This window comes from Zophobas morio, unplaced genomic scaffold (assembly GCF_036711695.1).
Source record: "Zophobas morio isolate AGI-343-1 ecotype UQ-CSIRO unplaced genomic scaffold, CSIRO_AGI_Zmor_V1 ptg000026l, whole genome shotgun sequence".
In the NCBI taxonomy this organism is placed as follows: domain Eukaryota; kingdom Metazoa; phylum Arthropoda; class Insecta; order Coleoptera; family Tenebrionidae; genus Zophobas; species Zophobas morio.
The window spans coordinates 15,171,299-15,195,057 of NW_026972131.1; the positions used below are offsets into that span (position 1 = coordinate 15,171,299).

Sequence of the window (23,759 nt, forward strand, 5' to 3'; positions counted from 1 at the left end):
TACAATTATTGCAATTAGGTTCCGCCCCTAGGTTTGTCAACGAATGAAAACTACATAACTATTTAGATCAAGACAGGTGTGGGTGGGGCTTAATCTTTGGCCTTATTTTTTTTTCTTAATATACATAGTATTCTTTGAACAACACGAGACTCACAAACATGTTTTTAATTTCTCGTAGAGAAATAAAGATTTTGCAGTTAAGCTTTATCCCACGGTTTACGACGAATAAAAAAAATGATCAGAATTAAGATAGGGTGGGTGGGCGGGGCTTATATTTTGTCTCTTTTTTCTTAATATACACAGCCATCTTTTCATAACAAGAAACTTAAAACATGGTTAAAATGGTTTTTGCAAGGAAATATGGATTTTGCAATTATGGGGCGGAGTCTAATTGCAAAATCGATATTTCCGTATACAAATTTTCCATTTTAAACATGTATTAAGTTTCATGTTGGGAAATGAAATCTGCACATATTCAAGCAAAAAGGCAAAATATAACCCCGCCCACTATCTCAATTGTGATGATTTTTTTTATTCGTCGTGAGCCAGGGGGAGGAGCTTAATTGCAAAATAGTTTATGCTCTACAAGAAATAAGCCCCACCCATATCCATCCCAAGCTCAATTGTGATGAATCGACCTTTGGGTTGAACAACCCTAAATTTGACGAGAATATCATTCATTGCTCTGTACGATGGTCTAATTCTTCGTAAAATCTATAAGACATTATTTTTACTTACCAAGCGTAAGCGAAGGAAGTATTGTAATCAAGTCCGTCGGCCGACTCTCTACTTCTCGACCTTCCATGACCCCTAGAGTACGAAGAAATGTATCTCCCGTTCCGTCTGTCTGTCTGTGCGTCTGTCTGCCGTCCCGATTTTTTTTATTCTTTTCGGAATTTAAAGAACCTTCCACACTTTTTTTTCTAGCTTGGTTTTTCTTGGTAGCGTCATCCCCATGGATCCATTGTCCTCAATCCGTCACTGCTAAACCTTGATAACGTCATCAAAAATTATCGAACAAATTTTTGCAGAAGCGAGCGTGTGTTGAATGTAGCAAGAGACCAATTACCAGCAATTGAGATTAGTTCAACACGTGCATGATTTATGTGCTGGTATTGTCGAAGTAAAAATAGCAGCACCTCCTCCGGGAAATTTCTAACCAGTACGCTCCGGTGTAATTTTATCTGGTTGCGATTAGCAGTCACAAATCCTTCGACGAAACAACGAAATACTAGATTGTGTGGATATTTTGATGCACATTTTTAAGAAATCAGGCGGATTAAGCCACTCAGAAATCGGATCACAGTTTCTCGACGTTTGATTAATGTAGCAATTCGTCTTTTTAAGTCCATGTTTTTCCATTTGTTAATACTATAATAGCAACACTGGAGCATCCGTCATGTTTCGAGTGTCAGCGGTCGGTGGTTATTATCACTGTGGTACTGAATTTCATTCTAAAATCACGCTGCTCAAGGTTTAACACGAAATGTAAATTCAAAGAAGTCGTTATTGAACGGTTTGGAAAATTTTGCAATATTACCATATTATGGTAATTTTTGTTACAAAAAATCCTTGGATGTTGTTGTCGTGATGACGGCAGTGTTTGTTTTTTTGTGTTAGCGAATTATTTTGTCTTTTAAGTTAGAAGTGAAGCTTTGTTTGTCGAGATTAAATTTGATTGTTTTACACTAGACGTGCAATTATTACGAAAACGCATTGTTTTCACTACTGACTTTCTTCTCATTGTTATGCATTTTCAATGCTTTCTTGGCGTTGATCGGTACTTTCACATAAATAACAAGACTGTGTGTTATTAATTATTATTACATAATAAAAATTTTACATAAATATTAGACGCCAAAATTATCTTATCCATTTTAAATCACTCGCTCATCTGATAATTTTTACCAAATCCGCACTCGTGATAATTGACACCATCTAATCTTGTGTTACTTGGCTAGAGAAGTATCAAGGCCGAGTACCCCAACCACACTCCCGGCCAGCGAACTCACATTCATCATAACACTGATAGGAAGATTCAAGGAAAATTGCTCCTCGCATTTTCGGGAAGCAATTAATCACAGAAATCCCAGCTAGCTCCTGCGTCAGCTGTGCCGTCCTTGCGGTACCATTTCTCTTGCAGTCTCAGGTAGCGCGAGAGCGGAAATCTGAAGCTTTTTCCGTACCAATCGTACCAGCTAACCCCACTCTGCTTTCGGACGCTCCCCTGTGAACACCGCGTTGTTTCTGTTATGTTTTCGATTTGTTCAACAACTGTTGAATGTTTATCAGCATGTGCGAGAAGAGATAAAGAGGAGTGGAATTGTTATTAATCGTGCTGTTGGTGCGAGAGACGGAGCTTGGTTATGGATGCACAAGGCGAAATTTCGTGGTTGGCAGGTGAGTGTTTGTGTTTGTTTGGGGACCAAACCGGCCGCCAATTTTCAATCGAGACGTGATAAGAAGTGGCTATCAGATTTTGATCGTTGATTTTTATCTAGTGCATTTGTTTGACTCGGTACTTGCAGAAGAGGAACTAGTAGCTGGCCTACTTTCTATTATTGTATAACTGGTCGGTGCGAAAAATTGGCCCGAGTTGTTGGTACAATGAAACCCATGCGCCCATTTGGGTCTAAACTGTTTAGTAACAGATCGTAATCGCGCCGTTATCGGTCTTATCGGAGAAAAAATATGACATTTTTGACTGGCAGGTGCATGATCAGTTTGTTGCGCATTTTGACACACAAGTGGACTACTTAAAGTATTACAATACATCTAGGTGCAAATTTAAGCGATAACAATCATACTTATATAAATATTATATTTAGATTTTATTATATAAGTTGTAAAGAATGATCTATCAGCTGGAATAAAATGGAAATGTTTAGTGTCACATTCGTGGTACTATGATATTTACAAAAATTTTTGTACCTTATCGGTGCTGTTATCAGTGAGTCACTTTGCATAATTACTTCGGCGAAATGTAAATAACGTCGTTCATTTGGTTTTTCTGAGTTGCGATGAGTAGTACTGCTAATGGCCAAAATTCTAAAGGGCGGATTTATATGCACAAAATACAAACAAGAAACACGAGAAATATCTATAATTAATTTATTACCGATAATCGATAATACACTTTTATATAAACCATAAATACGCTATAAACTACACATTCTTTTATTGTTACATGTAACGATCAGTTAATAAATCAAGTTAAAATAGTCGTATTAAAAAGTATGCAATATAGGTCTTACCGTTTTGATAAAGATAATGAGTTCCATTTAATCACCTGTTCACCGAAACCCTCATATTATAATAGCTGCCATCATTTTCTACATTGTTAAAGATAGTTCTCAAAGTTTAAATAAACAAGATTTATTGCTACTCGTCTCAAAAAAAGATTAGGTATTATCACTACAAGCACTTACAATTTGCCCTTTTTTCATAATATGTGTAGTCTTCTTTTCACAACAAGAAACTCATGTTTAAAATGGTAAATTTGTATAGGGAAATATCGATTTTGCAATTACGCTCCGCCCCTCGGTCTGACAACGAATGAAAAATTCATCACGGTTGAGATCGAGACGGAGGGGTGGGGCTTCTCTTTTGGCTTCCTTTTTTAACCATGTTCTAAGTTTCTTTTTGTGAAAAATGGCTACATATATCAAGAAAAAAAGGCAAAATATAAGCCCCGCCCACCCACCCTGTCTCAATTCTGATGATTTTTTTTATTCGTCGTAAGCCGAGGGGCGGAGCTTTATTGTAAAATCCTTATTTTTCTACGAGAAATTACCATGCAGAATAGATCGACTTATAACGTTTTAAAAAAATTTTTTTTTTTTTCGATATTTCGAACATAAGTTTCAAACATTATTTCATGTTAGTAAAAAACGAATAAAAAGTGAAAAATTCTCTATGCAACAGTGCCACTTTCCACCGACAGTATAGAGCCACATTTACCGTTTTCAAAAGTAAATTTTGAAAATGTTTTTCCATATTTCTTGGCTGTTTCACGAGGTATTGCAAAAACAATTTCAGATTTGTATAATCTACAAGGAATTCTCTAGAAGCCCGATTTTTTTCCGTTCAAATGGTCCACTTTTGAAATTAAAAAAAAATTGAATTTTTGAAAATTTGTTTTTCACTTTTCTCGCTAGTCCAAATAAATTTTTCAAAAATAATTTCAGTTTAGAAAAAATTCTCTGTAGCCCAACACTTTTTTCCGGCAGAATAGAGCCACATTTAAAGTTATCAAAAATAAATTTTGGAATTTTTTGGAAAATGTTTTTCATGTTTCTTGATAAGGTATTGGAAAAATGATTTCACAATAGTAATCTAAAGAGAATTCTCTAGAAGCTAGCACTTTTTTTTCAAAAAAAAATTTTTCGAAATTTTGGAAGTTGGTTTCTCACATTTCTCAATAGTTGGAACAGAAGTTTCACACACGATTTCATACTTTATACTATATCAATAAATATTTTCAGAAGTCACATTTAACGTTTTCAAAGTCAAATTTTGCACATTTCTGGAAAACCTTTTCTCATATTTCTCGTCTGTTTGGCAAGATATCGTAAAAATTATTTCAGATTTGTAATCTCCAGAAGATTTTAACTTTCTTTATTTCGTTCAGATAAATGTACATTTTAAAATTTAAAAAAAATGGGAATTTTTGAAAATTTATTTTTCGCTTGCTAGTTGAATAAATGTTTCTATTAATAATTTCTGATTAGTTATTTACCAAAAATTCTAGGCCTTTTGGGTGGGGCTTATATTTTGCCTTTTTTTCTCAACATGGATATCCTTCTTTTCGCAACAAGAAACTTAAAACATGGTTAAAGTGGTACATTTTTGTAAGAAAATATGAATTTTGCAATTATGGGACGGAATCTAATTGCAAAATCGATATTTCCTTATACAAATTTTACATTTTAAAAATGATTTAAGTTTCATGTTGTGAAAAGAAGTCTATACATATTAAAACAAAAGGACAAAATCTAAGCCCGCCCACCCACCCTGTCTCAATTGTGATGATTTTCTTATTCGCCGTTAAGCAAAGGGGCGGAGCTTAGCTGCAAAATACTTATTTCTTTACAAGGAATTAAAAACCTGTTTTTGAGTATCGTGTTGTTCAAAGAATATTATGTACATTAAGGAAAAAAAAAACAAAATATTTACCCCGCCCACCCACCCCTTAGAAACTTTATACGTTTTTAAAATGGTAAATTTTTGTAATGAAATATGGATATTACAATTATTGCATTTAGGTTCCGCCCCTAGGTTTGCCAACGAATGAAAACTTCATTACTATTTAGATCAAGACAGGTGTGGGTGGGGCTTAATCTTTGGCTTTATTTTTTTCTTAATATATACAGTATTCCTTAAACAACACGATACTCACAAACATGTTTTTAATTTTTCGTAGAGAAATAAGCATTTTGCAGTTAAGCTTTACCCCACGGTTTACGACCAATAAAAAAAAAATCATCAGAATTGAGACAGGGTGGGTGGGTGGGGCTTATATTTGCCTTTTTTCTCTTAATATACATAGCCGTGTTTTTACAACAAGAAACTTAAAACATGGTACATTTTTGCAAGGAAATATGAATTTTGCAGTTATGAGGCCGAGCTTAATTACAAAATCGATATTTCCTTATACAAATTTTCCATTTTAAACACATTTTAAGTTTCATGTTGTGTAAAGAAGTCTACACATATTAAAACAAAAAGGCAACATCTAGGCCCGCCCACCCACCCAGTCTCAATTGTGATGATTTTTTTTATTCGCCGTGGACCCAGAGGGCGGAGCTTAACTGCAAAATACTTATTTCCTTACAAGAAATTAACATGTTTTTGAGCATTGTATTTTCGTATTGTTCAAAGAATACTTTGTATATTAAGAAAAAAAGGCAAAATATCTACCCCGCCCACCCACCCCATCCCTATTGTGATTATTTTTTTATTCTTACACACTCAAAACACAAATGGTAAATTTTTGTATCGAAATATGGATTTTGCAATTAGGCTCCGCCCCTAGGTCTGCCAGCGAATGAAAACTTCATTACTGTTTAGATCGGGACAGGTTTGGGTGGGGCTTAATCTTTGGCTTTAATGTTTTCTTAATCTACGTACATAGTATTCTTTGAATAACACAATACTCAAAAACATGTCTTCCATGGTAATTTCTTGTAAAGAAATAACAACGATTTTGCAGTTAAATTTCGCCCCTTTGGCTCTCGACGATTAAAAAAAAATCATCAGAATTGAGATAGGGTGGGTGAGCGGGGCTTATATTTTGCCGTTTTTTCTTAATATACATAGCCATCTTTTCACAGCAAGAAACTTAGAACATGGTTAAAATGGTACATTCTTGTAAGGAAATATGGATTTTGTAATTATGACGCGGAACTTAATTGCAAAATCAATATTTCTTTATACAAATTTTCCATTTTAAACATGTTTTAAGTTTCTCATTATAAAAAGATCTCTATACATATTAAAACAAAAAAGCAAAATGAAAGCCCGCCCACCCGCCCTGTCTCAATTGTGATGATTTATTTTATTCGCCGTGAACGAAGAGGGCGGAGCTTAACTGAAAAATACTTATTTCATTACGAGAAATTAACAACATGTTTTTGGGTATATTATTGTTCAAAGAATACTATGTATAGTAAGAAGAAAAAAGGCAAAATATCAACCCCACCCCATCTCAATTGTGATTATTTTTTTATTCTTAGACACTCAAAACACTTTTAAAATAGTACATTTTTGTAAGGAAATATGGATTTTGCAATTAGGCTCCGCCCTTAGGTAAGCCAACGAATGAAAACTTCACTACTAGTTAGATCAGGACAGGCATGGGTGAGGCTTAATTTTTGGTTCTAATTTTTGACTTTAATTTTTTCTTAATATACATAGTATTCTTTGAATAGCACTCAAAAACATATCTTATGTGGTAATTTTTTGTAGAGAAATGATAACGATTTTGCAATTAAATTTCCTCCCTTTGGCTCTCGATGATTAAAAAAAATCATCAGAATTGAGATAGGGTGGGTGGGCGGGGCTCATATTTTGCCTTTTTTCTTAATATACGTAGTCGTCTTTTCAGAACAAGAAACTTAAAACATGTTTAAAATGGTAAATTTGTATAGGGAAACATCGATTTTGTAATTAAGCCCCGCCCCTCGATCTGATAACGAATGAAAAATTCATCACACTTGAGAATTAAGATCGGGGCGGGTATGGGTAGAGAAATAAGGATTTTGCAGTTAAGCTCCGCCTTCTTGACTCACGATGAATAAAAGAAATTATCACAATTGAGACAGGGTGGGTGGGCGGGGCTATATTTTGTCTCTTTTTTCTAGTATGTGTAGACTTATTTCGACACAACTCTACTTAATTTTTCACATCAAAAATCCGGGATATGCGAAATAATTGGAGTATCTTTTTTCATTTATTGCATCCCAGTCAAAAATGTAGATCAAACTTGCATATTTTCACGTTGCCACTTCCGTTTCCTCTTTATTTTTGGCAACAATTTACTATTAATCACTAATGTACCAACATCCGGTCAGAATTATGTGTGCCAACACTAACATTGGTTTAGGTCTTACAGAACACGCTGAACGGATTTATTCACCCAGCTTACAAACCGGATGACGTCATCTCAAATATTTGGCTTTATTAGTAATTAGTTGGCACACCTTCAAATTTTAATCGCGTTATAATGCAAGAATGTAATCGAAAAGTATCCTTATCGCTCTCAAAATATGGTAAATCACGCCGTCTACACTTAATGCTACACACGTACCTATCTATTTTTAGATGACAAATACCATTTCTGATATTACATTAAGTCATACAATAAAAATTCATTAAAGATCAGTAATTCAACTAATTGAAAACTGTATCGAGATATGAATCACAATGCATAGGGCAAATCACGTAACTAGAGTCACTTTATTTATTTTCCCGGACTCTAGTTTGATAACATTTTGAAACTAGTTCAAACCCTATTCGAGTGTCACATTTTCCAGATCGGGGTCTTTAGTGGTCGTGTTAGCACTTGGGTGCTAAAAATTTGGCACTATAACTAACGGTGATGAAAATTTCCACTTGATTAAAGTGCTATTTCATCCTAAGGTGTTAAATATAAGTGGTTCAGAATCGTAATCAATCAAATAATTGTTTTGTTAATAAACCGGAAATAAAACGCGTTGTGTATAGGTATGCTAATATTTATTGTGACGACAAAAGCGATTCAAATATTTGAGTTGGTTGTTTGGTGGCATCATAATAAAATACAAGGTTCCAGTTTAAAGACCTTGGCGAATGGCGACACTTTTTGTTTTCGTAGCAACTGCCGCTTATTACGTAATGATTACTGGTTGCGCTACCAACTACTAATTTATTTTATCTGTCTTTGTTTCAGATGACTCTAGTCGCTCCACCCTTGCCCCTGAAATAACGAACGAGTCCAACGAAATCGCAACCATAGTAATATTCGTAGTGTCAGCGATCCTCACAATCACCCTACTATTCGTAGTAGCCATTTTCATAGACTGCAGGCACCAGTAAGTACTACTTTAAAAACAACTATGTATTTATCTACACATTTGCTAATATTTGGAGCATGCAATTTCAAAATTGTCAACATGATTGTCTTTACTCTTTAAGTACCCACTGAATTTGATAATCTTATCAATTAAAAAATGGTGCACTTGGTTATCAGGTCAATACAAATATACTTTTTCTTAGGAAACTCGTCAAACTCCACCAACAAAGAAAACCAAAGAAGGTACTAAAAGTGAAAATCCCGGGACTCGGAGCGAGGGACGACGAAGCCACAATCGTCGACAAAATGCAAGAACCTGAACCGTCGTCGTCCCATGTGATAGTGTGAAGTACCTTCTTGACATAGCTTACACCCAATAAGACTGACATACTTTTAATAAAACTTTATTTACAAACTCTAGCATTTTCCTAGTACCATTGCCAAAAGCGCCATCCTCACATACATCCCGTTTTTAGCTTGCCGGAAATAGGCGGCTCGTGGATCAGTATCCAATTCCGGACTAATCTCGAACACCCTCGGCAATGGATGCAGTACTACCATCTTCTTCTTAGCTTTGCGCATCAAATGCGGCGTCACGACGAAGTGCCCGCAAGCCTGCAACGTCTCGATTAGTCCAAATCACCCAAAGTACTTACTACGTACCTTGTTATAGTCATCCTCTGACTCAAACCGCTCGCGCTGGATCCGCGTCACGTACAGCACGTCCGTATCCGGTAGTACTTCCTCCAAAGTACTATACTCATTCTGCGGAATCCCTTTAGTTTCCACGTAGCTTGTTATGTGACTCGGCATTTTCAAACTCTGCGGACTGACGTAGCGCAACTGCACGTCATAGAGCGTCAAAAGTCGTACCAAAGAGTGGACGGTACGCCCGTGCTTCAAATCACCAACCAAAGTGATCGTTTTTTTATTAACGGTACCCAGTTCTTCACGGATGGTGAAGATGTCGAGTAACGCTTGACTCGGGTGCTCACCGATTCCATCCCCGCCGTTAATCAAGGGTTTGCGGCAGTGGTGCGACGCCCGCTACAACAACTGTAAACTTTGAACTCTCAACGCGTGTAATTTTACCTGAACTGCACCGACTTCCGGGTGTCTGAGTACCACCACGTCGCCATACTCCGCCATAATCGTGACCGAGTCCTCCAAAGTCTCGCCTTTTTTGACCGACGAACTAGTTTGGTCCATGTAGATGACGCCGCCTCCGAGTCTCTGCATAGCAGCGGCGAAGCTGCACGTAGTGCGAGTACTCACTTCGTAGAAGACGGACGACAGGATTTTGCCTTTGAGGAGTTCGGTCCAGTGAGGATCCACCACTCGGTCTTTACTAAAAGTGACTCGAAAGACTTGAGCGAGGTTGAAGATGTCGTTGAGTTGTTCTTTAGTGAACATGTCGACGGAGAGGATGTGCTTGCCGATGAGGGTGTGGGTGGGGTGGTCAACAGCGGAGAAACTATCAGTTCGGATTCGTCCAGGAGTGGGTGAGGTAACCGTTTCTAACCTACTGTCCACGTGGAGTTCGTGAGTACTCGAAAAGTGTACTTTTCCGCCGGACAAGTTCTTGAAGAATTCGTTAGTTTGGCCGTCGTTGTACTCGATTTTGTCGAAGTACCCGTTGGTGATGGTCGGGATTGGAGTGGGTTTTTTGACGTCCCAGATCCGGACGTTCTGTCCGAAGCCAGGTTGTACTAGGATTTGTCCATCTACGTAGGCCACTTCACCCCGGAGTACGACTCTATGGACGGCCCCTTTCACCCTTCTTCCAGCAAACGGGGTCCATTTGGCTTTACTGTAAGCAGTGCTTTCTGGAATCACCCATTCTTCGTCAAGGTCCACCTCCACGTAAGTGTTAGGTTGGTCCGGGAGGTTGAAAATCTTCTTCGGGTTGTGGTAGAACTTGTTGATGATGTCGTCCATAGTGAGTCTACCTTCGTTCACCGCGTTGAGTAGTAGGGGTAGAATGGTTTCCAAACCTGGAAAGCCGGGAGGTGGGTTCGAACTTGTCTTTTCCTCCAGAGTGTGAGGGGCGTGATCAGTGGCAAAACAATCTATAATGTGGAGGTTATCCCATAAAGCTTGTTGGTCTTCCAAAGTCATCAAGACAGGTCTAACTTGACTCTTGCATACCCCTAGAGTTTTGATGTCGTCGCTCGACAAAAACAAGTGGTGCGGACACACCTCACACGTAATTCTAAACCCTTGCTCTTTCGCGGTTTTTATAATTTCGATTTCCTCTTTTCTAGCGACGTGGCAGATGTGGATTGGCCGGTTGTGTAGACGCGCCAGAAGAATAATCGCTGCAGTGGTTTGTCCTTCGGCGTGTACACACAAAGGCGCTTTCTTCGGCCAACTGGACAAGTGTTTGCTCCAGACATTCAAGTCGTTCAAACGCAACGTAGTGAAAGTCTCGTTTAGGTACATTTTGAGACCGGCAACTTCGCGGGCTAGCTCCGGAATACTAGAATAGTTGTCGGAGGAGGCACCTACGAAGAGGGCGTAGTCACACCGGGCACTCTTTTGTGCTAAACCCTTCACTAGGGTCAGCGTTTCTGGATTTGTGACTGCCGGGTTGGTGTTGGGCATGGCGCATATCATGGTGACGCCTCCCGCTAAAGCGGCTGCCGTGCACGACGCGTAGTCCTCTTTATGAGTGGCACCAGGTTCCCGGACGTGAACATGAGTGTCAATTAACCCCGGCAGGGTCACCAGACGTCTGGACGACATGCAATCCGTGTGGGTTTTCATCGCGGGAGCTTTCCTGATCCGTCGTAGCGCCTCCACCAGGAGTTTAACACATTTAACATCCGTCACGAGAGGGATCGAATAATCTATAGCCAGTCTCCGGGTTCTATAGCCGTGCGTCATGAACGAAGACACCCTCCGAGCACCCCCATCCCTCATCGGCAAGTTAATCACCAAGTCGAACTGCTTGTTCGACAAGAACTCCGCCAAGTGTTTGAGTTCGCCCTGACTCGTAATGGCTTCGATGTTCTCGAAAGTCCATTGCACGGATTCCACCTAAACCCATTGTAAAAAATAATAGTAATTAAAATTTTCCTATCTAATCAGTCGTATCGTTTCAAAAATGTCAGATAAGGAGTCGGTTGAAATGTGAGGAGAGGTACTACTAATATGAGTGTGAGTCTCAGACATGGGCAATTGTTACTCGCAAGACAACGAAAGCGACAAGCCGAAGAAGCGACTGTCGGTCCATCAGACCCACAGACAGAGTCACCTCGACTTGGATTTGATGATGGCGAACGAAAACGACGGTGGTGCGATGTCGCAAAGAAAGTACGACGATGTGGAAGTGGCCAAGTTGAAGAAGGAGCTGCTGGAGACGCCGCAGATTTTCGTGTTGAATAACTTGTTGATGTCGCTGATGTTTTTCGAGAACTTTGAGAGGTGAGTGGAAGTGCGACGGTACTACTTGTGGTGGTGAACGGACTAGGTTAGTACTTGACTTTGACACGGTTTTTTTTTAGTGTCACAGGTCGGGACGATAATGAGTGCTTTAAATATCTTACGAATTTTCCTTCAAAAGGAATTTTTTTAATTTTCACTATAAGTTTTATTAAGTATGACGTTTCTGCTTCGCCTGCAATAAACATTTTAGCGACGTTGATTCAACGAAATTTTTTAAATTCCAGATTTTACTTATGATTAAGAAAACATTTTATCTGATATAAAGTTCTATCTACAAATCGGTCACTTCTTCCAGCTTCGTCATACTTCACTTTAACTTATTCTCGAAGTGCTTTTTGTCAAAGTTCTGATTATCTTATCTGAGCAGGTAACTTTGAGTGACTAACTTTTAGCATTAATCAGTAGAGGTACATTTGCTGATAAGAAATCACAAAAAATTCTGCGATTGTCAATCAGCGCGTTGAAAAATTTCGAGATAAATGACATTTCTGACTACAAGAAACGAATTCTTCTTTTCTATAAATAACCGCAAATTTTATGTTTTGAAATCTTCCGCGCTGTCAAATTTACAAGTGATGCTCACTAATCATCAATCTCCAAAAGTACTAGGTTAAATGTTGTCAAATTTTGTATTTATATTAGGAATATCATGTAGATGGTGAAACGTTAACCAAAATTTGTCTACTCATCCCCACAAATAATATGATGACGTCACTTCAAAATTGTACATAGTAATTGGGTTTTAAATTGTATAAAATAACATGTAGTTTATGACTCCGTGTTGAGTTTTTCCCCGAAACATCAAGATTTTTTGGAAAAAAAAAAAAAATTATGAAACAATATTTTGCAATTTAATTTTGAATTTGCCAAACCGAATGCTTTGAAATCTTGCAGATGTTTTACAGTTATGATAACCATTATAAACTTTTAATCGAAATATATTTGCATATCCTCTCCAAAAAATTGATGACGTCAGCTCAAAATTTTGTCAGAATACATTCTACTCAAAATGTGCAAAATATGATGAGTTTTTACTTGTTTAATGAGCAAGCAGTAGCCTCGCCCGCCCACCCCTTCTTTGTTCCAATGACTACTTAATAATAGTTCGAGCTAGCTTACCAAGTTTTAGCCCCGCCCACCCACCTTTTTTTTTTTCTTAGAACATGTCATTTACCAAAATCAATCTTATTTTAGCAGATACTATTCCTCCATTTTCTTGGAGGGTATGTCATTTACTAAACTCAATCTTGTCATTCGGATTAGACAAAATGAATCACTGAAATGGAGGAAGGATAGGTGGGCGGGGTGAATTATATGTTATTTTGTAAAATGAGAATGGGAACTAATAGAATGTAGGCTGTTAAAAAATTAGAAAACGGGTGGGTGGGCGGGGCTAAGTTTTACTTTTTCATAGAGAATCTTTTATAAGCAAGTAATAGCCCCGCCCACCCACCCCGTCTTCATTCCAGTGATTATTCTTAATATTGTTCAGTCATTTAGCAAAATCAATCTAAAACAGTATTAAGAGTAATCACTGGAATGAAGAGAGGGTGGGTGGGCGGGGCTAAATTTAACTTTTTTTCTGTAGAATCTTACAAGCAAGCAATAGCCCCGCCCACCCACCCCCTCCTCATTTCAGTGATTATTTTTAATATTGTTCAGTCATTTACCGAAGTCAGTCTAAAAACAATATTAAGAGTATTCACTGGAATGGAGAGAAGGTGGGTGGGCGGGGCTAAATTTAACTTTTTTCCTACAGAATCTTTTATAAGCATCTTATTTTAACAAATACTAGCTATGCCCAGCCGCCCTCTATTTTCTTATGGGGTACGTAATTTGCCACAAAATTTGTCCACTCATCCCCACAAATAATATGATGACGTCACTTCAAAATTGCACATAGTAATTGGGTTTTAAATTGTATAAAATAACATAGTCCTACACATGTAGTTTATGATCCCGTCTTGAGTTTTTCCCCGAACGATCCAGATTTTTGGTAAAAAAATCAAAATTATAAAACAATATTTTGCAATTTAATTTTGAATTTGCCAAACCGAATGCTTTGAAATCTTGCAGATGTTTTAAAGTTATGATAAGCATTATAATTTTCTAATCAAAATATATTTGCATATCCTCTCCAAAAAATTGATGACGTCAACTCAAAATTTTGCAAAATATGATCAGTCTATAATTGCAATTGTCATTGCATTCATATTTTTTAGATTCGTTTAAACAGGTGGCTCAAAATAATTAATTAATTAATCAATTTATTTTATTGATTAAATCAGGAACGGCTCACTCCATTTTCCCAGAAAATTTACATTTTATACTAAATAAAATAAATCAGTCAAATAGAGAAAGGAGGTGGGCGGGACCAAATTTAGCTTTTTTCTAGTTTTAGGAGCAAGCAGTAGCAACTAATAGAATGTAGGCTGTTAAAAAATTAGAAAACGGGTGGGTGGGCGGGGCTAAGTTTTACTTTTTCACACAGAATCTTTTATAAGCAAGCAATAGCCCCACCTACCCACCCCCTCTATTCTAGTGATTATTCTTAATATTGCTCAGTGCTAGCTTAGCAAGTTTTAGCCCCGCCCACCCACGTTTTTTTAAGAGGTATATCGTTTGCCACACACTTGGTGGGCTAAGTGAATTATATGCTATTTTGTAAAATGAGAATGGGAACTAATAGAATGTAGGCTGTTAAAAAAAATTAGAAAACGGGTGGGTGGGCGGGGCTAAGTTTTACTTTTTCATAGAGAATCTTTTATAAGCAAGTAATAGCCCCGCCCACCCACCCCGTTTTCATTCCAGTGATTATTCTTAATATTGTTCAGTTATTTATCAAAATCAGTCTAAAACAATATTAAGAGTAATCACTGGAATGAAGAGAGGGTGGGTGGGCGGGGCTAAATTTAACTTTTTTCTGTAGAATCTTATAAGCAAGCAGTAGCCCCGCCCACCCACCCCCTCCTCATTCCAGTGATTATTTTTAATATTGTTCAGCCATTTACCGAAATCAGTCTAAAAACAATATTAAGAGTATTCACTGGAATGGAGAGAGGGTGGGTGGGCGGGACTAAATTTAACTTTTTCCAACAGAATCTTTTATAAGCATCTTATTTTAACAAATACTAGCTATGCCCACCCGCCCTCTATTTTCTTATGGGGTACGTAATTTGCCACAATCAGTCTTATCTTAATAAGTCCTGCACTGCATCAATCCAAGTTCATATATATGTCCTTGGAAAAATGTTGATGAGTCATCACAAATAATTTTCTTTTATAAATAACATTATTTTTGTAATTAGATGTCGACTTCAGGTTTCAAAATATTCTAAATGTGAATAAGTAATTCTGAATATTTTTCAGTTGCGTGATAAATGACAGATGTTGCGCTAAAGCCCCAATTACACTCAACTCTTTTGTAACAGCAAATTATATCTGACGTCAGTTTGATGATTGATGCTATGAATAACTAACTTTCGTTCAAGAACATTTCACCTAGCCAAAATTTTTTCGGGCTGTCAAAATTTACAAGAAAATTTTCAGGTTCAGAAGATTAAAAATGAGATACATGACTAAGGCTCGTTTACACTGGCAAAATTTCATTATACTTTTTTTTTCAATTTGACAGTTACGGTCAAATAACTGCGATGTCAACCGCTGGGCTTTTTTTCGATCAGATGACATTTAATGAGCTACCAAAGGGAATTTATAATAATTTTTAAAATCAAAAATTTATGGAAAATCACTGGTTGATAATAAATGATAATTGAATGACAATTATAAATTTCGTTGATTTCAAGTGACTATTTTCCTCAAATCATGCATAATTGTGCTGATGATAAATGCACTTAAGCCGGAGAAAAAATCGTGTAAAATTTATCTCCTAACACAAGATAGACAAGATTATTAATTATCGGGCTATGTTTACAAAAAAAAACAGATATTTTTTCGCTACTTAAACTTTGTCGATTACTTGAAACAAGCGTTCGACGAATGAAAAATATATTTATATCAGATTTGTCTTTACGTAGCGAACAAAGCAAGCACTATCGAAAAGAGTGATATTCAAGTAAACGCCCACTATTTAAATAAGTAGCGATTGTTTCCTCGAGTAACACTCAAGAGCAAGGTCACTCAAATTTTCAAAATTTTACTATCAATCAAATTCCCCTAACCCAGTCACCGTCTATTAATAGCACATTCCTTCCAGAGAAAAAATCAGACTGATGCACTCCAGCAGGACCACCCTCGAGCGCGAGCTCAACCCCAGCCTCCTGCGCGACGAAACCATCGAGTGCGTCATCCCCGACGTCATCTTCGAAAACATCAACAAAAACGTGAAATTCCGCCGCCTCCACGGCCCTAACAAAAACAAAGTCGAGCCTCTCGTCCCCAGACGCATGTTCGTGGTCAACGACAACATCGAAGTCTTAGAATCCAAGCACACCCCCCAGTACAGCGCCATCGACAAACCCAGCTATCAAGTGGTGATGGAAAACTTGGAGCACCACCAAGGTACGCACAAAGCGATAACGTCAATCCTTATCGTTACTATGTCGTAATTCAGGTTTCGTCACGCTGAAATGCGCACCGAGCCAGCCCAGACAGATCGGCCACCTGGAGCAGACCCAGGAGTTCGAACCCGTGGCCGGGCCGTCCAGCAAACCCGACGACTCCGACATCTACGAGTATAGCACGTTCGCGAGCGTGAACACGCCGAAGCCGCTGGATATAACCAATTGCGAAAGACGGGATACCTTGCCGAGGACGTGCTTCACGGTACGAAAGTTGAAGAAGTACGACGAGCGGGCGGGGGATTCGGAGGATGAGGAGGACGACGGCGACGAGGAGTTGACTCAGCCGCCGGTGAAAGAGGAGTTGTTTGAAACCGTGACTTACATATCGTCGAATGGGTTCATGACGCATTTCCAGAACGCCGTGTTCCCGAATTCGTTAGGGCAAGCGTTAGGGTTCGATATTACCGAGATTAATTTAGGGAAAGCGATTCCGGGGAAGATTTTCTGCAACCTGCAGGACGTAGACGAGGATCTTAGTTTGCTGCCTTGTGAGATTATTCCGTCGATTGCGATCCAGTGGCCGATTGAATTGACGTTTGAGTTTCATGATAGAGCGGAAAGACCCACGATGTGGGATAAGTTCGGGGAGGAGTATAGGTGGCCTAAGGTTAACATGATCAATGACATTCGGGGCTTGAACTGTGCCTTGATCCCCAGAGGGTACATACCGAAGAGGGGCGACAACCAAGACGCGGAGATTGAATGGGAGGTCGCTTTTCCTAAAGCCCAGAGGTATTTAGACACCCATATGTCCCACACCCAAATCAGAGCATTCGCCTTCCTGTTGACGCTCTATAAGTCATATATAGAGCCCGTTAATCGAAAATACGACGGTTTGCTTGTTGACCATATTCGTACTCATTTGTATTGGGAGTGCGAATCTAACCCTCGAGACTGGCCTGAACATCGCCTCGGTAGCAAACTCGTCATGGTCATTAAAAACTTCATGGAACGATTATCCAAAAGTCACCTCCCCGACTTCTTCATCAAACGCAAGAACTTATTCCTTAACGTTCCGAACAAGCATCTAACTCACGCCCAGAAGGTCTTCCACGACATTCTAGAGTCCCCGGCTATTTATTTCATCGGTGCTTTGCGAAACCTGAGGTACACCAGTCCCAAATTCTACCCACAGATTGATTTTAAAGAACTTTACGCGATACTCACAGCGGCCTCTACACAATTGATTAACCCTAGAATTTTGGATATGCGTCCACCGAACATGATCCCGAAGAACAGACGACCAAAAGTCGACGGCGACACCAACTACAAGAAAGAAATCCGGTGGAAGATCAAACAGGAGAAGATCAACCGAGAGAAAGTGCTTCAGAAACAAAAGGAAGAGAACATGCGTGACGAGAATCTCAAAGTTGAAAAGCGAGGGTCTGTGGATTCGGTCGACTACGAGGTAAGTACCAAAGGTGGTACCACAATTGAAGATTTCACGCTTTTCTTGTAGTGGCAATGCGAAGGCAAATTCGACATGTTCAAAACGCGCGCCCTTCTCATGTTTTTCATTAAACACTTCATCGAGATGGCGCGGAAGAGTCGAAGACTGGCGACCCAACGACAAGCCTTGTTCTACCTGAAGCAAGCTACGTACCTATCGACAATTCTAGAAGATTCCGGTTTGGAAGCCGACGCTAGAGAACTCCAGGAGGTGATAAGGCGCGAAGAGGACACTTCGAAGAAGTTATCGGTTAGCGAGTCGTTTGAACACCCGCCGTCCACACCCAAGCGCAACTCCTTGCAGTTCACTAACTGGGAACTCACCCAGCAGGTGAAGGGGAACAACATCAACTTGAACAACTTGAACAAGTCGTACAACAACACGGCGGTACCTAATAATTTCACGAAGCTCAAGAAGCACCCGAGTAATTTGAAGAGGTCGAGCGTCTTGAGGAACAATTACCCGAATGAGGATCGCCGGAAATCGGGGGAAATCAGAAGAAGCGTTGTAGGGTTTTCTGATGCCATCGAAATACGATAGCGTGGAGAAGAATCTTGTCAATTTACCGTCGATGGAATTGACAGTAGGGTAGTTGGAAGGTTCTTTACGTGTTATCATTACTTTCTAGTCTTTAGTGTTAAGTCTTACCTTCACTCCGTGTTCGTTGTAAAAATCGGCAGTACCGAGACTTGCGTATAGCTTGTAACCCATTTTTTGTAGAACGCGCATGCTCGGTAGTAGTTCCATTTTGTGCTGTAAATATACGCGTCATTGTTACGTAGAGTGTTTTGGAAAACTTACCTTGAAAGTACCGATTGACAAAAGGATGGACTTTTCCGGGATTGTAAAGCCGGTGCTCATCATGGACTTCAAGTAAGCTTCGAACCGGTTGTCGCCAAAACAAGCCACTTCTCCAGTGGAAGCCATTTCCACCCCCAACATAAAGTCGGCACCGGCCAGTCGCGAAAACGAGAACTGCGGTACTTTCACGCCTACTTTACCACAACCGTTGAGTACGTCGACGGGTTGTACCATCTCCCCTACTATCACTCGAGTGGCCATAGCCACGAAATCGTGGTCCAAAGTTTTAGAAACAAAAGGAAACGACCGCGACACCCTCACGTTACACTCGATCACCTTCAAATCGTTATCCTGAAACCCAATTTATTAAATAAAGCAACCAAGTACTAAAGTCGTACCTTCGCTATTAGTTGCATGTTGAAAGGTCCCGTCACTTCCAACGACGCCGCGATTTTCTTACAAATGTCTTTGATCTTAGTCAACGTTTCGTCGTTGATGTCTTGAGGAGGTGTCACCAGAGTGGCGTCTCCAGAGTGCACACCTGCGTTCTCCACATGTTCGGACACCGCCATACACAAAATAACCCCGTCGCAAGCAACCGCATCCACATCAATCTCCTTCGACTCCAAAATAAACTTGGAAATGACCACTGGGTGCTCCTTACTGACGTCGCTAGCCGCGTTGAGGTACGTCTTCAAGTCTTGGTTTGAGTGTGCCACGTTCATCGCAGCACCACTGAGCACGTACGACGGTCGTACCAAGCACGGGTACCCCACTTTCTCGCAAAACTCAATAGCTGACTCTAGGTTGGTCAGTTCTTTCCACTGGGGTTGCATGATGCCGATTTTGTCCAACATTCTCGAGAACTTGAAGCGATTTTCTGCCCCGTCGATCGAATCAGGCGAAGTACCCAAAATTCGAGCTTGTTGTCTATGCAAGTCCATCGCGATGTTGTTCGGGAGTTGGCCACCCATTGATAAAATAATCCCCACGGGGTCTTCAATCGTGTAGATATCCATCACTACTTCGAACGAGATTTCTTCAAAGTAGAGACGATCCGACATGTCGTAGTCGGTACTAACCGTTTCTGGGTTATAGTTGATCATGATGGTCTTCCGTCCGAGTCTGCGCAGCTCGCGCAAACACCCAACAGCGCACCAATCAAACTCCACCGAACTCCCGATTCGGTAAACCCCAGAACCGATCACCATGGTGTGTTTTTCATCAAAACACAAGTCGTGCGACGTCGCATTATACGTGATATAGAGATAGTTCGTGGTGGCGGGCCACTCCGCCGCCACAGTATCAATCTGTTTAACAAACGGCTTAATCCCGAACTCCTCCCGTTGCTTCCGAATCGCCAGCTCGGTACTCTTCACAAACGACGCGATTTGCTTGTCCGAAAACCCGTTCTGCTTGGCTTTGAGAAGAATATCGTGCGACAGGTGTGACTGATCTATGGTTTCCAGCAGACTCGTCCAATCAATAATCTTCTTCATTTTTTCCAAGAACCAGCGGTCTATTTTCGTCAAGTCGTACAACTTGTCGACTGAGTACCCTTGTTTGAGCGCCGCCGCCACCACAAACATCCTTTTGTCGGTTGGTTCCTCCAGCTCTTCGTCGTTCACGTCTTTCAAGTACGGGTCGAACCCCATCACGTTTTCGTCGACCATGCGAAGCGCCTTTTGGAAAGCTTCTTCGAACTTGCGCCCGATGGCCATAACTTCGCCTACGCTTTTCATAGAGCTGCCGATTTTGGTACTCACGCGCGAGAACTTGTGGAGGTCCCAGCGTGGGATTTTTACCACGCAGTAGTCCAAGCTGGGTTCGAAGCACGCGGTGGTGACTCCAGTGACGGAGTTTTTGATGGCGGGGAGTGGTACTCCGAGGGCGAGTTTAGCGGCGATGTACGCCAAAGGGTAGCCTGTGGCTTTACTGGCTAAGGCGGAGCTGCGTGACAACCGGGCGTTGACTTCGATGATGTAGTACTCTTCAGCGTTGGGGTTAACGGCGTACTGAATGTTACACTCACCCACGACGCCGAAGTTCCTAATAACTTTGATTGCGGTGGTACGCAATAAGTTGTAGTCTTTGTTGGATAAGGTTTGACTGGGGGCTACCACTATTGACTCTCCTGTGTGGATTCCCAAAGGGTCTACATTCTCCATGTTGCACACGGTGATGCAGTTGTCGAAAGCGTCACGTACTACTTCGTACTCCACTTCCTTCCAACCTTTCAAAGACTTGTCGATGATTAACTGGCTCGAGTGGGCTAGTGCTTGCACGGCTAAAGTCTTCAGTTCGTCTTTATTGTCAGCGAAGCCCGAGCCTAACCCACCTAGGGAAAAGGCGGCCCGTGCCATGACAGGGTAGCCGAGTTGTTCAGCGGCTTCTAGAGCCTCTTCCACAGAGTGTGCAGCCATGCTGGGTGCTACCTTCTCCCCTATAGCAGCTATGCGTTCACTAAATATCTTCCGATCTTCTGTATCAATGATAGCCTGAATTGGTGTCCCGAGAATCTTTATATTGTATTTTTTAAAAATGCCCGCTCTTTCGAGCTCCACACCACAATTGAGACCCGTTTGACCCCCGAATGTTAGAAGAACACCTCCTGGACGTTCCACACGTATGACCTGTTCCACGTACTCGGGTACCAACGGGAGAAAGTACACCTTATCGGCTAGACCCTTGGACGTTTGAACTGTAGCAATATTGGGGTTTATCAGTACGGTTTGGATGTTTTCTTCGCGGAGAGCTTTAATAGCTTGAGAACCGGAGTAGTCGAACTCACCGGCTTGACCTATAGAAAGACCTCCAGACCCGATAATTAAAACTTTTTTGGGTCTTTCGGCAAGAGGTGGTGGTTGAAGAGAGAATGTAAGTTTGTGGGTTAGGAGAGCTTTAGCAGAAACTTGCTTTTGGTGGTTTTGGACAAGAGAGAGAAACACGTCGAAGAGACATTCAAGGTCTTGAGGACCTGCGGTATGTTCTGGGTGGAACTGCACACTAAAGTAGGGTAGTGACGAGTGGATGATGCCTTCGTTGGTCTTATCGTTGGCGTTGGTAAACAGAATTTCCCAGTCGGATGGAAGGATGTCTGTATTTATAGCAAAACCGTGATTCTGGGATGTCATATAGCACCGAGAGGTACCATGATGGATGCAGGGTTGGTTGTGGCCGCGGTTGCCGTACCTACAATAAGAACAGTCAAATGGGTTTTGGTGGTCGTTCAAACATACTTCATTTTATAGCTGTGGCAGCCGATAGCCACCGAAAGCAACTGGTGCCCTAAACAAATCCCAAAAATGGGTTTAATCACAGGTCCTTTAATCACTTCCTTGATGTTCTCAATGGTGGTTTTACACATAGCTGGGTCTCCAGGTCCGTTGCTCAAAAAAAGCCCGTCGTACTCGTTCACGTTGAGTTTGTGGTTCCACGGTACCACATCAACCCGAGCACCTCTACTAACCAAGCACCTAATTTGGTTGTACTTTAGACCACAATCGACTGCACAAATCCTCGGGGAACCTTTCGGGTTGTACGTGACGACTCTCTAAACCACGATAGTCAAATTCGTAAGTCAGTTCTGGTGGTACTCACCTTAACCGAAACCTCTTGGACTAAGTTTCGGGTGTTGGGGTCCACGATTTTAATGTTGGTTTCTATGGGGAGACTATACACAATGCGTCCCAACATGGTCCCCTTTTCCCGGATTTTTTTTGTAAGAGCTCGGGTATCGATTCCTTGGATACCGGGAATGTTTTCGGCTTTCATCCATTCGGAGAGGGTTCGGAGGCTGCGCCAGTGGCTGGGAGTGTCACAGTGCTCACCCACCACAAGCCCAGAAGCCCAAATTTGGTGCGACTCGAAAAAACTATAGATATTTTTTAATTATGGGTGGATATGGGTGTGTTTGACTTACTAGGGTAAACCGTTGGGGTCTTTCAGCGGCTCTGGAACGCCGTAATTGCCCACGAGGGGGTACGTTAGTACCAGGATTTGAGCGTGGTAGCTCGGGTCGGTTAGAGATTCGGGGTAACCCACCATGCCGGTCTGGAACACTAGCGAGTAAAAACTTATTTAAAAAGCAATAATCATCACAAATATTTAACTTCTTGTTAAAACCGTAAACAGAACATACACAAACCATTTTATTGTGTATAAATAGTAAACAAAGAAAAATTTACAAATTAAAGCTTGATAAATTAATTGATCGTAATTGTCTTGTGTCAATTCGAACGACTCAATCACTCTTATTAACGAGCCGCCTGCATGTTCCAGACAGTATCAAATTAATAAACAACTAATTTAAAAAACTCTAGACGCTTGATATTCTAATCGTGTTGTTTATGTGTCGAACTTGAGCGACTTTTTAAACCACTCGAGTTAGTCTAAACAATTAGCTGGTACTACCACGATCGCCCGACACCGATAACAGCCGCATTATTGGTTGCCAATACATATTACTCATTCTAAAAACATAACCAACAACCACGTGTTGCTTACCGACTTCCCCGTCGACTTGGTTTTTCGCCCCAAAGGGTTCGCCAGGTAGAACGGTACCATCTTCGAGGAGTAAAAAACACGTGCTCTTGCTCTCACTTTTCATTGTTGGCCGAAAATGCTGCGGTAAACTCGGAGATGTGACGCTGGCGAGGTGTTAAATTGGCTCTAATTTATGCGTTGGGCGACTGGACGACGCACTGGTACTTACTGCATGGAAAAAAAGGGAGTGCGGGTCGCGGTACGTCTCTTCACGATGGTGCTGACTTTGGAAATGAATTATTCAGAATCGGAATTATTTACTAACCGGTTCCCTCACCATGCCGTGATAGTGGAATGGTGGGCTGCCTTGTGTAGGGAGATACAAAGATCATTTTTGCGATGGACGCTGGGTTCACCCACATGGTTTACCTGTAGGGCCATT

The 23,759-nt window shown here is 40.6% G+C and overlaps 3 protein-coding genes across 3 annotated transcripts; 2 read left to right on the plus strand and 1 right to left on the minus strand.

Annotated features, from left to right (window-relative positions):
• The first annotated feature begins 1,886 nt into the window (after nt 1-1,886).
• Nucleotides 1,887-8,966, plus strand: LOC135136609 (uncharacterized). The gene is made up of 3 exons (XM_064065972.1): nt 1,887-2,400; nt 8,429-8,570; nt 8,755-8,966. The coding sequence occupies exons 1-3, from the start codon at nt 2,367-2,369 to the stop codon at nt 8,897-8,899; spliced, it is 321 nt and encodes a 106-aa protein (XP_063922042.1). The 5' UTR covers nt 1,887-2,366; the 3' UTR covers nt 8,900-8,966.
• On the minus strand, nt 8,940-23,752 carry LOC135136604 (multifunctional protein r). Its single transcript, XM_064065963.1, has 11 exons — nt 23,655-23,752; nt 23,339-23,601; nt 22,755-22,893; nt 22,433-22,706; nt 22,072-22,385; nt 19,231-22,024; nt 18,833-19,183; nt 18,680-18,784; nt 9,644-11,590; nt 9,215-9,598; nt 8,940-9,166 (listed from the first exon to the last, which is right to left on the minus strand). Exons 2-11 carry the CDS (start codon nt 23,439-23,441, stop codon nt 8,969-8,971), a joined length of 6,609 nt encoding a protein of 2,202 aa, XP_063922033.1. The 5' UTR covers nt 23,442-23,601; nt 23,655-23,752; the 3' UTR covers nt 8,940-8,968.
• On the plus strand, nt 11,681-18,808 carry LOC135136605 (uncharacterized). The gene is made up of 4 exons (XM_064065964.1): nt 11,681-11,977; nt 16,215-16,519; nt 16,572-17,989; nt 18,041-18,808. The coding sequence occupies exons 1-4, from the start codon at nt 11,724-11,726 to the stop codon at nt 18,569-18,571; spliced, it is 2,508 nt and encodes an 835-aa protein (XP_063922034.1). The 5' UTR covers nt 11,681-11,723; the 3' UTR covers nt 18,572-18,808.
• Nucleotides 23,753-23,759: the final 7 nt, after the last annotated feature.

Bases quoted from the DNA above. Each gene is read 5' to 3' on its own strand.
- LOC135136605 (XM_064065964.1), top strand. From the start codon at position 11,724: ATGGGCAATTGTTACTCGCAAGACAACGAAAGCGACAAGCCGAAGAAG. The intron at 11,978-16,214 runs GTGAGTGGAAGT...CATTCCTTCCAG, and splicing joins TTTTTCGAGAACTTTGAGAG to AGAAAAAATCAGACTGATGC. The intron at 17,990-18,040 runs GTAAGTACCAAA...CTTTTCTTGTAG, and splicing joins TGGATTCGGTCGACTACGAG to TGGCAATGCGAAGGCAAATT.
- LOC135136609 (XM_064065972.1), top strand. From the start codon at position 2,367: ATGGATGCACAAGGCGAAATTTCGTGGTTGGCAG. The intron at 2,401-8,428 runs GTGAGTGTTTGT...TCTTTGTTTCAG, and splicing joins CGAAATTTCGTGGTTGGCAG to ATGACTCTAGTCGCTCCACC. The intron at 8,571-8,754 runs GTAAGTACTACT...ACTTTTTCTTAG, and splicing joins TTCATAGACTGCAGGCACCA to GAAACTCGTCAAACTCCACC.
- LOC135136604 (XM_064065963.1), bottom strand. From the start codon at position 23,441: ATGAAAAGTGAGAGCAAGAGCACGTGTTTTTTACTCCTCGAAGATGGT. The intron at 19,184-19,230 runs GTACGACTTTAG...ATTGGGTTTCAG, and splicing joins ACATGCAACTAATAGCGAAG to GATAACGATTTGAAGGTGAT. The intron at 18,785-18,832 runs GTAAGTTTTCCA...GTATATTTACAG, and splicing joins TGTCAATCGGTACTTTCAAG to CACAAAATGGAACTACTACC.